General features: G+C 42.9%; 5 protein-coding genes across 5 annotated transcripts; 2 read left to right on the top strand and 3 right to left on the bottom strand.

Annotated features, from left to right (window-relative positions):
* Positions 1-2,252: 2,252 nt before the first annotated feature.
* BDV59DRAFT_211808 (uncharacterized protein) lies at positions 2,253-4,941 on the bottom strand (the record flags this gene model as incomplete). The annotated part of the gene is made up of 6 exons (XM_073695881.1): positions 2,253-3,525; positions 3,587-3,720; positions 3,779-3,935; positions 3,985-4,360; positions 4,420-4,802; positions 4,869-4,941. 6 exons carry the CDS (start codon positions 4,939-4,941, stop codon positions 2,579-2,581), a joined length of 2,070 nt encoding a protein of 689 aa, XP_073542584.1. The 3' UTR covers positions 2,253-2,578.
* Positions 4,942-5,375: 434 nt separating this feature from the next.
* BDV59DRAFT_196961 (polysaccharide lyase-domain-containing protein) lies at positions 5,376-6,205 on the bottom strand (the record flags this gene model as incomplete). The annotated part of the gene is made up of 2 exons (XM_073692810.1): positions 5,376-5,497; positions 5,563-6,205. 2 exons carry the CDS (start codon positions 6,203-6,205, stop codon positions 5,376-5,378), a joined length of 765 nt encoding a protein of 254 aa, XP_073542585.1.
* A 538-nt stretch (positions 6,206-6,743) lies between these two features.
* Positions 6,744-7,524, top strand: BDV59DRAFT_196962 (uncharacterized protein; the record flags this gene model as incomplete). The annotated part of the gene is made up of 4 exons (XM_073692811.1): positions 6,744-7,051; positions 7,105-7,171; positions 7,251-7,313; positions 7,399-7,524. 4 exons carry the CDS (start codon positions 6,744-6,746, stop codon positions 7,522-7,524), a joined length of 564 nt encoding a protein of 187 aa, XP_073542586.1.
* Positions 7,525-8,615: 1,091 nt separating this feature from the next.
* On the bottom strand, positions 8,616-9,797 carry BDV59DRAFT_211814 (uncharacterized protein; the record flags this gene model as incomplete). Its single annotated transcript, XM_073695882.1, has 1 exon — positions 8,616-9,797. The coding sequence occupies one exon, from the start codon at positions 9,795-9,797 to the stop codon at positions 8,673-8,675; it is 1,125 nt and encodes a 374-aa protein (XP_073542587.1). The 3' UTR covers positions 8,616-8,672.
* A 490-nt stretch (positions 9,798-10,287) lies between these two features.
* Positions 10,288-12,195, top strand: BDV59DRAFT_196964 (glycosyl hydrolase; the record flags this gene model as incomplete). The annotated part of the gene is made up of 6 exons (XM_073692812.1): positions 10,288-10,561; positions 10,656-10,709; positions 10,770-11,333; positions 11,390-11,790; positions 11,943-12,088; positions 12,129-12,195. The coding sequence occupies 6 exons, from the start codon at positions 10,288-10,290 to the stop codon at positions 12,193-12,195; spliced, it is 1,506 nt and encodes a 501-aa protein (XP_073542588.1).
* Positions 12,196-16,048: the final 3,853 nt, after the last annotated feature.

The following is a 16,048-nucleotide window of genomic DNA, read 5'->3' on the forward strand; positions in this document are numbered from 1 at the left end:
TTTTTAGTATCTTACTTATAGAAAAAAGATAGATTAGCTATAGCTGGGTTCGATCCGTAAACACAAAGATAAAAAAAAAATAGATATCTACTTTTAGACTATTAAGAACTGTTATATAGTTTTTATAGCGATATCTAGTAATTACTATAATCGAATTTAAAAGATAGAATTTAAAATTCTTATAATTTCTACTTATTAACTACTCGGTCTACTCCCTAGAAGTAAATATAATAGTAAATTAGTAATTATAGAGATTATATTTAGTTTATTAGAAGTTATTAGGGTACTAAAATAGATAGTTAACTATTCTGTAGTCTGGACTTTATAATATATATATATAGCTCTGACTCCTATAATATATACGTATATATATATTATACTAGTAGATAGTAGTATTTCTAGGCTAATTCTTAGCCTTTTTCTCTTTGGGAGATCCTAGGACTCTTAATATTTTACTATAAGAAGGGGTAAAGCAATAATAGTATTATAATAATAGAGAACGTACTTGATTTTAAAGTACTATAAGATCTCTTATTACCTAGGACCGATAAGATACTCTTCCCTTATCGATATATATGTGATACTTACTACTTGGGATATTATATAGTTCCTTAGTTAGTATATCTTAGCTAAGTTATTTAGCGTATTTCGTAACAATATACCCACGTAATAGAAGCGTATTTTTTATTTATTATAGGACTAAGCTATACACAATATTTTAGAGTTAAAATTATATAGTACCCTAATATTTTAGATATAGAGATTTGATTAAATTTATTAAAATAAAGATATATCTTAAATTAGGGAAGTTATACATAACTTCTCCGAAAAGAAAAATTATAATAATATAGATTATCTATGGTGCGGATAATTCGTACCGCTATTAAAAATAATCTAACTATGGTTAGTTTAGCGGCTTATATAATATAGCTAAGTAAGGTATAGTGTATTAGTATGCGGATTAAGCGGTAAGGTTTCTTTATAAGCCTTGCGGATTGCGGTGCGGTGCGGATTATATTTTTAGGAATCTGCAACCCGCGCGGATTGTTTTTTGACCCTGCGGATTGTACCCGACCCGCACCGAGTGCATCCCTAATCCCGAAATAGTTAGTTGGAGCCATCAGACCATACGTCTGACAATATCTGAGCAGGAACCTTTTTTAGATTATATAAAATATTTAACTATCTCCTAGTATCAACTATTATTAGTTTTAACTTTTTTTAATACAGCTATGTCGTTATAAAAATTAATATTTATTTAATCAATATTTACTAATACTAGCTTTACTATACTTTCTTTATACGATAGATATTATATTATTTTATTTTAATTTATAGATATATTTTAATTTTCTAGGCACCGGTGCACTTGGTGCGGGTCGGGTACAACCCGCAGGGTCAAAAAACAATCCGCGCGGGTTGCGGATTCTTAAAAATATAATCCGCACCGCACCACAACCCGCATAGATTTACTGCGGGCAACTGCGCGGATCCTACTATTAGAACCCGCAATCCATGCGGATGATAGATTCTCTAACCCGCACCGCACCGCTGCGGTGCGGGTTGACAACCCTAACTTACCGTTAGTCAGCTCCTGCTCGGTCTCTTGTCCTTGTATCTTTTTTACTTCCTATTTTTATTAGTTAAATTGCCCCTATTTATTCTGTATTTAGTGCAGTATCGCTGTTAGATTCAAGGAATCAGACCCTCTTATTTTTCTGGCAGTGGACCAAATATCACGTACGCCACGGACTCCAGCAGTATGCTACAGAAGGACTCGGAGGTCTTGCTGGAAAACACTGATGACTCCCTCAATAGAAGAGGAAAGATACGTCTTGTATCCTTCCACGAACTGGAGCTCACCTCCATCAGTCCCTTCTTAAAAAAACGATAATACCAGTTCAACAGACCGCTGTGTGCTTCAGTCGGCTAATCCCGTCTTTCGATAGTCGAACAACGCTCCGCTATTTTAAATGTGCCCCATGAGATCACCATCCCCCATTTCGCTGATAATAGGAATATTGCAAGATTCAAATTTCGCAGGATCGGTCATTTTGACCTCTACTTTGTCGACGGAAAGAATTCGCTTACACCCTACGCAATCGCTGTACGGAAGAGGCGCAAGCATACGCGGATAAAATAAAGGTGACATCTTCGGAACATTTGTGTGTTACGATGTACTACTCACTGCTAAGTAGAGAATTCAATTCCGTTCGATCTAAACACACACGCAACGATGCACGTTCATCCGTGGAAGAGATAACATACTTAAAATTCTAGGGGCGTACTTTGAAGAAAATGAAAATAAACCACACAACAGCTTGACTGATAACAACGCCGTGCCGGGAACCTGGGCGAGCGATGAGCTGATCGCGGCAAACTTCAGCTGGACTGTCACCATCCCGCGGGATATTGCAAGTGGCAACTATGTGCTGCGCCATGATATCTAATAGGACAAGACTCAATATCGAACTTACCCGGCTACTACGGGATACCGGGTACATAAAATACTGCCTAGATTTTCCACAGCATTCCAGGGGAAAGACGCGTAGAATCCCATAAGACCATCGACAATCCCCTAGGACGCCTGCACTGCAATGGGGAAATCGGCAACGTGCAATTTTTCCGAGCCGTAGGGTACCAAGCGGATCTTACTAGGGGGCCCAGTGACATTGGGATATCTAGGGGGCACCGCGGCGGTCCCCAAGTTCTCCTCCCAGGGGACCAGCCATGCATCCGCGAACAGAGCAACGGGGGTAGCATTTTTCGCCCAGATGGGATTTTGGAGTTGTCCGTTGCGGTCGTAAACTTGCTGAACTGTCACTGAGGTCGAATCGATAGCATACCTCCAATCAGAGGTCGGGTCGAGCACATAGTCGCGTGTCTGCGGGAGGATCTGGTCGGTACGCAGCGGCTCCAAGGAGGAGAAGTTGAGGGGACTGTGGTGGCTAGAGGTATATTCGATGTCCAGCGCGTACAGCATCGGGCCGTAATAGATGGCTGCAGTGCCGTTGGCCGGTGACTCGATGACCTGGATGCCCATTTCTAGCTCGACGGCTATCTGGGTGGTTCCTTTGCTGAGATGGAAGGTCTGCAGGTCATTGGAGGATTCCGAAGATAGGGGTCTGAAGTTTCCGCCCGCGAGTGAGTACCGAGAGTTCGTCTTGTTTACCCACTCGGGAATGCGGACAGAGAAGGATAGGTCGGTGGTGGCCGTGATTGCATACTCCAGTCGGCCGGAGAAGGGGTAGTTGGTCGTGCATGCGATGGTCACTTTACCTGCAGCGAGCTTCGTGCTCAATGTCTCTGGCCCCAGCAGCGCGTGAATTACATGACTGTCTCCCTCGAGCATATAAGAAGCAGCCACATACTTGGGATAACCCTGGCCATGGTTGACGGTGCAGCAGGGAAAGTTGGGCTCAAGACCATAGCTGTTGGCGTATGAGTTCACGTTCAAGAAGGGAATGGCACTCAAGTTGCGGGACCAAGGCTGATTGATCTGCTGGACATACTGGTGTGACCACCCTAAGAGAGTTTAGCCTGGGATACTTGTAGTTAGACGCTCATCCTAGTGTATTAGACCCACAATCCGGCGATAGCGCTGCAGGGAGGGCGTTAAATGCCACGCGCTCGGCTTTGTCTGCGTATGCGTTAATGCCATAGAACTGATACAGATAGGCCATGGAAAACATCATTTCAACCGATATGCAGGTCTCCGAGCTGATTTCCCGTCAGTGTCACCAACGGTAAAAGAAGAGAGAAATGAGAAGATGCATACCCTCGCTCGGGGCTTAGTCCACCCAGATGTTCATCGGCCGTGATGCTCCCAGCAAGCGTCGTCTGGTAACTGGTGACCAGATTCACAGCTAACGCGGTTTGGTCCAGCAGGGAAGAATTCCCATTCATTCGATAGAGCACCGTAGGATACCGTAGGCCTGTTTTTGTCAACACAAATTTTCACTGCCCTAGGCTTTATTTTCATACCTTGCGCTAGATTGACACCATGGGTGAATGAACTGGTCTTGATAAACGGCGTTCCCAGGGTAGGGAAAACACCCTCAACGAAGAAGGTTGTCCAGTCCTTCCCACCTGCGACACCGCCGCCGAACATAAGCTCCATGGTCTCCCAGATGATTTCAGAGTTGTTTCGTGGATAGTTCTCATACAACCACTGCAACGACATGGGCAATTCGTGCGTTCGCGATAGTCCAAAACCGTAGGGATCAAAGCTGTCTCCAAGCGTTTTGTTCTCAATCAGGCCGGTGAAATTGTCCTTGAGCATGGAATGGGCCAGAATGGCAAACTTATGCATCGCTGTCACAATCCGCTCCGTCTTGGATGGATCTACTTGTGCATATTGCTGGACCGTTGAATTAGAACCATGTACCACATGCACGCATAGCAGGCGTATGCACTCACCGCTAATCCAAAGCAGAGCAGACTACGTGCCCAGATTCCTCGGGTCTGGCGAGTTCTCTCGGGCCCCAGCCATCCATCTTGGGCTTGATTGTCTAGCACGTAATCGAGGAAGTCCTTCGCCTGAGATTTCAGGCGCGAGTCGTTGATAGTCCAGGCGAGGGGGACAACGTAATTAAACCAGTAGGGCGCTGCCTCGTCCAGCGTGCTGTACTCCCAATTACCCCCGACCCACGTCGACCCGGCTACAAAGCGGTAGAAGTCGTATAGATGACCGGCCAGTCCATTTGCTTCGAGCTCCAGCTGATCATGCAGCCAGCCTGTGGCGGTGATCGTACCCAAGGGAAATGGGTTATACTTGAATGGCGCGAGTTCTTTTTTCGGGCCTTTTTTCGGTTGTTGTATGTTCAGGTATGTATATGCAACGGTTGCTTTAGGATGGGTTAACTTACTTTGATGAGAATCGCTCTCTGCCGCTGTGGAGACCAGATGCAGAGCGAACGGCAACGATTGTGACCACTTCATATTTTATAATTACTGCTATGATTCTGGTAAAATAATGCTAATATTTGTCCACACACAGCCTTGGGGGGGGGGCTTGGTAGAAGATAAAGAATATAAGCTCGGCTCCTTCTCCGGTACTTGGCCCGCCGTTGCGCTCTCAACGCCTTAATGGGTGGAGTAGTCCCCGGATGATAGACCGCTGGGATTCCTGACTGAGTTACTGGTTGATTTAATGTCTTCGGCGTGCAGGTATTTCAAGAGGTATACGGTCAATCTCAGATGTTGGGCATGTGGTTTCTCAAGATAGAAATTAGAAGACCGTTCAAATAGAGTTTATATAAAGAAGATAAGAAGTACCCTATATACACAGACTTGATACAACAGGTCAGCTCCCTTGGATGGCCACTCCGGTCACCATGCCGCCTCATAATCTTGCCCAACCAATTATATACCAATTAACTAGCATTCCCTGGGGCAACAGTGTCATAACCGTCCGTTTCACCGCTATCAGTCTCGTACCAGCTTACATTATCAAACAACAAAGCCCTGGTCGTTCCGTCGACGTAATCCTCCGTATCTGACACATGCCATAGTTAGCTCGTTGACCCTTATGGGTCCACTCCAAATTCAATCAATACTGACCAAAGGCATATATCCCGTTCTTAAAATACCACCCAGAAGATAACGCGTCTCCGTCCCACGTCCCGAAGCCAACATCGATGCCGTCCACGCTGTACACCTGCGTCCCATCCCACCAAACCTCGTACGCCCCGTCTCCCTCTTGCGAAACTCTCATATGCACGACGACCTCATGCCACGTTTCGCGCTCAATATCCGCAACAAGCGTGGTCATCGTAGCGTCCCCGCACGCAGCGCGGTGCTCAGCCACAAGCGCATTCTCAACGATCTGCAACCCGCCGCACCAGGACGAGCAACCCCCAGGACAGAACTGCTGTGCGATAATGGTGCTTCTGTTAGTTGGGAACGAGTCTGAGGAGACATAGAGGTTGAATCCCTGCCATCCTTCCTTCGTCATCTGAGCAATGTTGGTGGATGTACCTTCTTCAAAGACGCAGATCTCGACTCCCTTGTCGTCACGGGTGCCGTCGAAGTCGCTTTCGTCAAAGTAGAAGACTGCATTGCCGTCGCTTGTGATGACGCTGGATGGGGACTTAAGATTGCATGCTGAGAATGGGGAGAGAGAGGAGAAAGAGCCTGCGTAGAGGGTTCCTGATAGAGCTGATTCCAGGAGGAAAGGGGCCAGGAGAAGATACTTGGCAGACATTGTGATAATGTGAGTGTTAGTCAGGTCAAGCCAAGGCAGGGTATTTGAAAGGCCAAGTCCGAATTTGGGATTTCGCAGGCAGTACAGATCGCTTAAGTACTACTTACTGCCCCTGTGACGCGCTGCGTCATTCTTATATACTCCTTGGTATCCGCTGGGGCAGTTATAGCAGATCAGCTGCAGCAGGTCCGATTTCCCTCCGCAATGGTGGCTAACGGTACAACCGTCGGACGCTGCCCGGGGTTTCTGCCGGGGTAGGGTGAATAAATATACTACACAAGCACTATTTAACAAAGCCGCTCCCTTTTAGCCGGGCGGGTTCCCCTCATTCGCCAAGTCAGGTTAATGAGGCCGCGGAGACGCACCGGGAGATCTAGCGGCCATAGTATTTCATCATAAATTAATCAATCATTCCTGAATGCTCAATACCGAAGAATTCTAGGACGGGTCTCCTCACCTCTTTCCAACTAGTACTGGCCTCGTCTCCTTGCAATTTTAGACCGCTAGCTCAGTGTTTCGAGGCTTTGACAGTCTCAACATGAGGTTAGTCGTTCCACTAGTTGGGCTTCTGTCTCTGAGCAGTCTGGTCATATCCACAACAGACCCTCTAGGTTACCAGAACATTGCCGGCTACGTGGCTACTGGCTCCCCATCCCTGACGACCGCTCTGGATCTAATCAAATCCCGGGCGGAATTGAGCACCCTAGCCGAAAAGATTGATCATCTCGGAGGGTTTAGTCAAGCGTTTTACACAGATCCCACTTGGAAATTCACCTTCTCCGCACCGAACAATGATGCGTTTGAAAGGTATACCAGGGCTTACTTTGGCACTTTCGAAACGACCCCGTATGTCAAACCAGAAGTTCTGAACTTGTACTGCCATCGCTGATTTAGCATAGAAAAGGGAGATGGTGGTTGGGAAACACTCTATTGCACCACTATGTGCCTATGAGCTCACATCGGCCAGTTTTAATGGAACACTGCAGCGATTCCAGGTGAAACATAAACCTCCAGATGCACTGCATTCAGCTGACATCGAAGTTAGGCCGCTACCTATCTCTTTGTGGGCTCCCAGGTGGAGAATGGAACGGTTGTTCTGAATCAAGTGGTAGAATGAGATATCCCGGTTACCAGCCTACGAACTCCCCCTTTCTCTGCAAGACAATGAACTCTCATGATGACAACCGACATAGGGGTTGGTGCATACTATCGACCGCATTTTAGACCCGTCAGCACAGATCTTCGGATCTGATCTTCCTCAGATCTCACAAACATTCATCGCTAGGAATTGTTCAAACCCTAAACTCTCTTATTGTTGAATTTTAGTCCAGCCAGCCCTATACAAAATATGCCGACCCCATTGGCTCAGAATGCACACTCAGGCACCCGCTGCTCTCACCGTCTCAGAATATTCCATCTTCGCTTGTGAGCATTATGCACGGCTTTGCAGTTTGACAGGAAAAGTAGCTCGATGTCAATTCACAGTTTGCCGGAATCCGAATCAGGCATAAAGCGATTATAGTATGCAATTATAGATCTAAGTCTTACAAGAATGTATAATCCCTTGAACGCAGTTACGAAACTATCACTTTTGTGACGCATGTTCTAGGTAATTACTGCTAACGCTTGTCAACTCACCCCGCTCTGCTTCAATCAGTTCTTGAAAAGTATGATGTGAGACGGTTCAGCTCGAGATCTAACAAGCTCCACAAGAGACAATCTATACTTGCATCCTGTCGGCAATTGCCCAGCAAGCACGGAGTGAGAATGCGGTCTCTGGCTCGCTTGAAGTCCTTCAGGCATACCAATCCTTGCACCCACGTTGAAGATACTCTCGCCATCAGATAAAGAATCAAAGGCTTGATCGATGCACGCCCATTACCTTCTCCCCGTGCATGAGGGGCGCAATGGATTGATGGCCACTGAGAAGTTGTCCGTGTCGACTCGTGCTGATTCGTAAAACTCATTAAGGCAGCGTATTATATATGCTTCGATGAGTTTACGCGTGATATTGGGCTAAGCCACGGAGGTGAGACAGAATAATGGTCGAGCTTCCCCAGATCCAGCATATCTTGTCCGCTCAGTCACATTCAGAGAGTACGGGGTCACCCATATAGTGACGGTTCTGTGTACATATTCCCAAACACGATGGGGTTAGTTCTAACGCTAATAGTTTGAACCAGGGCGGACGACTTAGGATAGTGGTAGAGACTCGGATAATAGCTATTGCATCCCTCTTTAAATTTTGCAAGGTACTAGTTGAGGAAATGCTAGTATGCAGTACTGCGAACTGTGAAATATCGATCTCATTTAATTCTTTTAAGAGCTATCTCTTCCATCTACGACACGTACAGACGCAAAATGGGATATTGTTCAGAAAAGGTGTGATCCCCGTTTCTGTCGAAGCTGCCACATGACATGAGATGCATTTAAAAGGCTCAGGCTATATGAAGTACATGGCGTTCACCTAGTAAGCCCAGATAAGCTCCCCCCAACTCGGGTGATCATCACCAGGAATCGCCCCCTCAAATCCCTCTGCTTCCTTCGCTTTCGTAGTCCACGGCGCCTTGAGCCTGCGCTTGACCACATACTGATAGTAGAAGATATCCCAGATGGGGCTCTGATTCGTGACGCCGCGTTTCTCCTCGGAGATTGTATCCCACGGTCCGTCAACGAGAACAGCCTCGCATCTGTACCAGTTGGGGTTGTAATCAACCATCTCGTTGAGGTTGTATCTCGCCGCGTATTCCGCGCCCTTGAGAAGGAGGTTATCGCCCAGACCGTACAAGTCCACGCCCTGACTCTGGCCCACGCGAGCAGCGTACGCAGCCCAGCCGAGTCCAGACATCGTATGACTCTGATCACGGCCCGCCTCGACAGACTGGCCCGTTGAAGGCTCGTAGGTCGCGAACAGGCCGGCGCAGTTATCCTGGAGGAGTGCGTCCATCGCGTAGTTGTAGAGCTGCACGTCGTCGAGGTACACGGCAAAACTCAACAGCGCTTTAATACTTGCCATGCCATAGTTTGCTTGGCCGATTGGAATCGACTGCCGCGAGAAAAGCCAGTACAGCTGGATGGAAAATCCACTGCCCCCCTGCCACTTGGCGCCTGCCTCCTTCCACCCGCCTTCCCACCGCATGAGCTCTGCTGCGTTGACGAAAATATCGCCCTCTAACCCAATGAGCAAAGAACGGTCAGTGCCAATGATATCCGTGAGATTCGAGCCCCAGGCATCAAGGATCGTCGTGCTCCGATCCCAATGCGCCTCGTCTTTGGTGATGTACCACATCCAGGCGTTTTGCCAGGCAGCCCTTGCGTCGTGGGTAAAGGAGATGTAGTTTGAGACTTCGCCTCTGCTGAGGACAGCCGCGGGGCCTTGCATGGTGTAGTTTGCCTGGGAATGAGGGTCTGCGCTGAACTTTTCAAATGCCGACGCCCAGGGCTCTCTCTTAGCGAGGACATTCTTACGTGCCCGTTCGAGATCATCGTGCGTGTGCCAAAGGCCCGGGTGGTTGAAGTCGCTGGGCCTCTGCTTGAAGTACTTGGACGTGTCGGCGTTGGCGATGTTGTGAACCCGAGGGATCGGGCCCATGATCCCTGGGACATCACCTACCGTTGCGCCCGCTTGGAGGCTGAAGGCGAGGGAGAGGAAAGCTTGCAGCAGCGTTTTCTAGAATCTGGTTAATGGAGACATCGTGTGAGTTCTATGTGTTGGATGCCTTACTTTAAGCATTGTGGATGCCCGCAGTAAGTGCTGGGTTCATGTACCAAGTCCGCAGACTCTGTATTTATACACAAAAGCAGGACTAAAGCATCCGGGTTGTTTGCAGCCTAGTTTAACCACAGCGTCCTGCAATGTCGGAGCACCTCCCAGACTTTCCCCGGAGCCCGAGACTGGGGATCGGGCTAAATGCCGGAGCCCTCGCCAACCCGAAAAGGAACGCCGAGGTGAAGGATACAGGTTAAAAGGACGTCAGGAATAACCGTGTAGTGGGAAATAATCATGTACTTAAGCCAGCTGCATACGATCACCTCAACTTACAAACACAAGATAGTTCGAAACTGAGGGGCGAGGGAGAGAAATGCTGGTCTCCAGGGTTCTCCAACCGCTGCTGGCCGTTTTCCTGGCCTTCTGCTCTTGTACTTCGGCGTATATCAACCCAATCATTCCAGGATTCAATCCAGATCCGTCAATTCTGCGCGTCGGTGACGACTATTGGCTTATTGTGAGCTCCTTTGAGTTTACTCCGGGTATCCCAATCTACCACTCCAAGGACCTTGTGAATTGGAAGCTCCATAGCCATGCCCTCACGCGTCCCAGTCAATTAACCATGTTTGGTACTCCTTCTTCACTCGGTGAGTGATCTCCGCTATTCACTCTGGATTAGTGCCTTCTTTCATCAGCACTGCTTGTACAAGTGTCTCCGCTGATGATAGACTGGTGATGCAGGGGTATGGGCGTCCACCATTCGATATCACAACAAGCGATACTACATTTCATCCGGTAAAAAACCCCCATCGAACAACCACAAATGCACACTCTAGTCTAACCTTACCTCAAAAGCCAAATACGACACTCTAGACAGCGACGTCGTCGACGGCAACGTCTTCCCACGAGGATTCTACGTCTGGACCGACGACATCGCCTCCGGTACGTGGTCAGACCCAGTGTACTTCGACAACCCCGGGTTCGACCAGGATCTGTTCTGGGACGACGACGGAAAGGTCTATCTCGGCCAGACGAGACAGCAGTTCGCGGGTGACCTGGTCCGCTGCTGGAGCAGCGAGATTGATCTCGCCACGGGACGAGCCCTGACCCAGTCGCAGCCCTTGGTTAATGTTACTGTGCTCTGGCCGGAGGGGAGTCATGTGTATAAGATTAACGGGACATATTATCTGCTGACTGCTGCGGGGGGCACGAATACGGATAGTCATCAGGAGCTATCGTATCGGAGCACGGTTTCGCCGCTGGGTCCGTGGGAACTTAACCCGCATAACCCCATGATTAAGAATCCTTCTAGCTCGGCGATACGGCGTACTGGGCATGCGGATCTCGTGGAGGATACTCATGGGAACTGGTGGGCTGTGTTTTTGGGTGTGCGCCTCAATAATGGGGTTTCGCAATTAGGTAAGGAAGTTGGCTTCTTTTACACTGAGCCCAAAAAATGTACTGAAGCAACCCAGGGCGAGAAACATACCTGACACCGGTGAAGTGGGAAGACGGCTGGCCGATCTTCAACAATGGCGAGCCAGTGAACATCACCCAGCCCGGCTTATACAATCTCTCCCGCCCTCGTTCCTGGGCCGATAACTTCGACTTTAAGAAGAGCCATGATAAGTTGGACATTGGCTGGTACAGCATTCGAACACCGTACAAGAAGGAATACTCGCTACATGAAAGACCCGGCTATCTCCGAATCTGGGGAAACGCCTATAACCTCACGCAGGTTGCGACGCCGACAGTCTACCTGCGGAAGCAAGTTTCTCTCAGCACAGTCTGGAGTACAAGCCTTGAGTTCTATCCCGATAAATCTTCTACCACTGAGGCTGGTGCAGTCCTGTGGATATCCGAGGCGTCTCACCAGGTAATAGGAGTCAGACAGTGTGATGACGGATCCGGAAATCGGTGCCTTATCACTCGGACGTTTACAGGGGCAAACAATACACAGGAGGTAAGTTCTCGATTTGCATAACATGCTGATCAAAAAATTATAAACTCTACTGACTTAGCCATCAGGAGACCTCGATGAGAATTCCGTCCTCTGGCGCCGTGCGACTCTACATTCGGGCTGAGCCGACTGTATATACACTGCAGTACAGTGTGGACAATGGCAAAACGATTACGAACGCGACTTCCTTTTCGAACCCTATTCTCGCAGGGGGGTATCCAGTCTTTCACTGGAGCGTTCTTCGGACTTTACAGCACTGGCCGTGGTTTCCCAAGCCTAGTATCGGCGGATTTTGCGTGGGCTCGAACAGACGAGATTTGACGGGCTGCAACGAGGACAAGGTCAAGACGTGGCAATGCATGACGGAACTACGATTCCTTGGGAGCAGATCCAACAGAAACCAAAAAAAAAAAAAAAAGAGCAAATCCTTAGCATGCCTTAATTGGAGATAATATATTTAGATATTCTATAGTTAGCGACAATTATAGTAGCAAGTATCTTAGCTAATAATATGGTATTTATGGTAATAATACTTAGAATAAAATAGATATATTTTCAGAGTCTATCTATAATTACTATAATTAAGTTAAAGCTATGTAATTTCGATGGTAACTCTAAGTTAATAATAATCTATTTCTATAGTTTAGTAGATATTTTTAGTAATTATATCTATCTATATAGTTAATATCTAGCCAATTATTACGAATATATATTTTATATCATTTAAAGTATCTTTTAATTTACTATTTTATATTCAGGAAATAGTACTTACGTAAAATACATTCTGTAACTTTTTTTATACTAAAATACCCTTATAATAGATTATTATAATATACATAAATAATTTATATTCGTAAATTTTTAAAAATATAAATTAATTTATAAAGATACACTATACTATTTTTATCGAACTGTGGGGAGTTCGGTATAGCTTCAGAAGAAATATCTAACTAATTCGATTTGACTTCAGATATTTCTCGTAGAATACTTAGATTTCTAAGAGAAATGTATAGAAATCTAAAGAAGAATTAAGTAGAAAGTAAGAGACAAGTTAAAAATAAATTTAAAAATAGATATACTTTCTTTAGTAACTCACGTTCCTAAACCTTAGAAATTATAAGAAATTAGATCTTATATATATTAAATAGAGATAGACTCTAAATCTAAATAAAATAAAGAGTCTAAATTAGAAAAGATAGATATAGAATAAATAGTAAAGTAAAAATAAATAACTTGTTATGGGTTCTATAGGCCTTGTACGAACCGTAGGCTGGAGCTCGGCTGGACCTCGCTAACTCGCCTTTCGGTTATAACCGAAAGGCTAACTTACAGCCTATAGGCTATAAGTTCGTTCTACTATTGCATACCGCCTTCTGCTAACTCTCTTAGCTATAGTATCTAAATAAGTTCCTTTATTTATTAATACTTAACCGCTGCCTAATTTTCTATTCCTTAGCTATTTCTTCTTATTTATATAGTATGCTTATATAGGAAAATCTATCTCTATTTATTCTATAATATTAGGAATAGCTTAATATATATTAGAATAGTAAAAGATAATCTTTTATTATAAAATAAAAGAAAGAAATATAGTTTTATTTTTATGATAGCTCTAGAAGCTCTATATAGAGATATAAGTCTAAAAATAATAATACTAGAAAAAAATAATAGTCTTTAAATAGAGCTATACGCTATATAGAACTAGTAATCTAATATTTAGATTATAACTATATTAATTACTAATTAATATATTTTAATTTTAATTAATATAGTAAATAAGACCGCGGTACTCTAATAGTTCCTAAAATTGGTATACTAGCTCGGAGAAATCTAAGCCTAGAATTAGGGATATTAACTATAGGGAGTAAGAATATTATTCTTTATAAGAAAAAGATTTTCGAGTTTTCTTTCCCTCTAATAATTTAATTTTTTTTTATTTAGCTCTCCTTTAGAGTTATTCTAAATAGTATTCTATAATTAATATTATCTAATATTCTCTATATCTTTTAAAAGATTTTTATCTAATTTTCGGGTATTTTTCCCTATAAAATAGTTATATAGAGAAATAATAGAATAATTCCCTAAGATTAAATTATGTATTTTATCTATTTTTCGACGAAAAGTAAGCTAAATCTTTATATAAATTTAAATTCTTCTTTTAATAAAAATTTTATTTTCTCTTGGTACATTACCTAATTTTTCTAATTTTTTTATTTAGTTAAGTCCTTTTTTTTCGCATAAAAATAACTATATTTTAATATTTAGATTCTCTCTTTACTTAGAATTCTTTTTAAATATTTTTATTTTTATTAAACTGTCTATTATTAAATTGTCTATTATTTTTTCTATATTTTTTTTCTTTTATATATATTTCCGTACTTTTTATAGAAATTTTTTTTTTTAGATATTTCGATTAGCTATTTTTATAATTTTTATAGGCTATTTTTCTATTTAATTTCTTATTTTTTTAATTAACGATTTTCTTAATTAATTAATTAATTAAGGACTTTAGTTAAGTAGAAAATTTTTTATTAGGATTAAACCGATCTTTTATATTCTAAAAATTTTTAATTTTTTTATACTTCTTATTGTCAGACGTATGGTCTGATGCCTCCAACTAACTATTTCGGGATTGTTTATGTTTTGCATTGCTTATTGAATTACTACATTATTTACTGGATCATCCCTATGCGTGCCATACTAAGTCATTCATTTACTCCCTTTCCATTTCCATTCTGATTCACCATTTATTCTATACTTACCCTTTCTGATTTAGACCCTTCATTCGATTCAAATTTACAGCCTATATCTCTGTAATATATATATGTAGCCTATTTTCTTATAATTCTTTTAAGGATTAAGGACATGAGTTTCCAAAGAAGATATATTCTATTTTTCTAACTTATCTCTTACTTTCTACTTATTCCTTTCTTAGATTTCTATGCGTTCCTCCTAGAGATCTAAGTATTTAGTAAGGAATATCTAAAGTTAAATCAAATTAGTTAGAATTCTTCTGTAGCTATACTGAACTCCTAGAGTTCTATAGTTATAAGCCCGGATTTCTTACCTATCTAATTCGATTTGACCGATTTGACCGATTTGACCGATTTAACTGATTTAACTGATTCGACCGATTCGACCGATTCAACCGATTTAACTGATTTAACTAACTCGACTAATTCTATTGACTATTCTATTAATTTTACTAATTACTAAGCTAATATAATAGCTACTTCGAACGAGAGAATATCGACTTTATTAAGTTTAGCGGACTGGATCCTATAGATCAGGTCTTTAAAGATAATTACAGAGAATAAGGGGGTCTAGTACCTGATTAATCTAGACCTACCTACCGAGCCTATTTTAATTAATAGGCCTATATATCTATTTCTATCGACTATATAGATCTCAGCTATATCGATTCGAGACCTAGGAATAGCTAATTAAGAGCTATACTAAGATATATTACGTGAATATAAGCTCTAACTACGCGAATACAATAATTAGAAAGATAGTTTAATCTTAATTTAAGTTATTATTTAGAATTTACTAAGATATTTAAATAAGTAAGCTATTATAGGAGCTACTTTAGCTTACTAGAGCCTTAAAATATTAAAAAATAAGCTTATACTATTGAATAAAGTACGAAAACGCGAGATTATTAGCTAATACTATTAGCTTAAGGCTTAAAAATCTAATATTCGACCCTATTAGCTTAAGAGCTATACTACTAGATAAGAGAATCTATACTCTAAAGCCTCTGAAATAAATATTAGCGAGATAAATCTACTAAGTAGAGCTTTATATAATTTTCTCGAGGCTATTTAGTATATTTAGCCATATTTCTTAGCTATATAGATCGATAAATTAATTAATTTTACTAACTAAGACTATAAATATATAATTCTATTATTTTATAAGATTACTAAGCGACTTAGAGATTATATTAAGCTAACTCTAAGCTTTAAAACTAGGGATGCACTCGGTGCGGGTCGGGTACAATCCGCAGGGTCAAAAAATAATCCGCGCGGGTTGCGGGTTCCTAAAAAATTTATACGGATTATCCGCAGTTATCCGCAATTTCTAGTACTATACCTAATTTAGCTATATTATATAGGCTACTAAACCTATTATAGTAATGCGGTTATGCGGATTATCCGCGGTGCGGGTTATC

This window comes from Aspergillus ambiguus (assembly GCF_047715705.1).
Source record: "Aspergillus ambiguus strain CBS 117.58 unplaced genomic scaffold BDV59scaffold_79, whole genome shotgun sequence".
NCBI classification, from domain to species: Eukaryota; Fungi; Ascomycota; class Eurotiomycetes; order Eurotiales; family Aspergillaceae; genus Aspergillus; species Aspergillus ambiguus.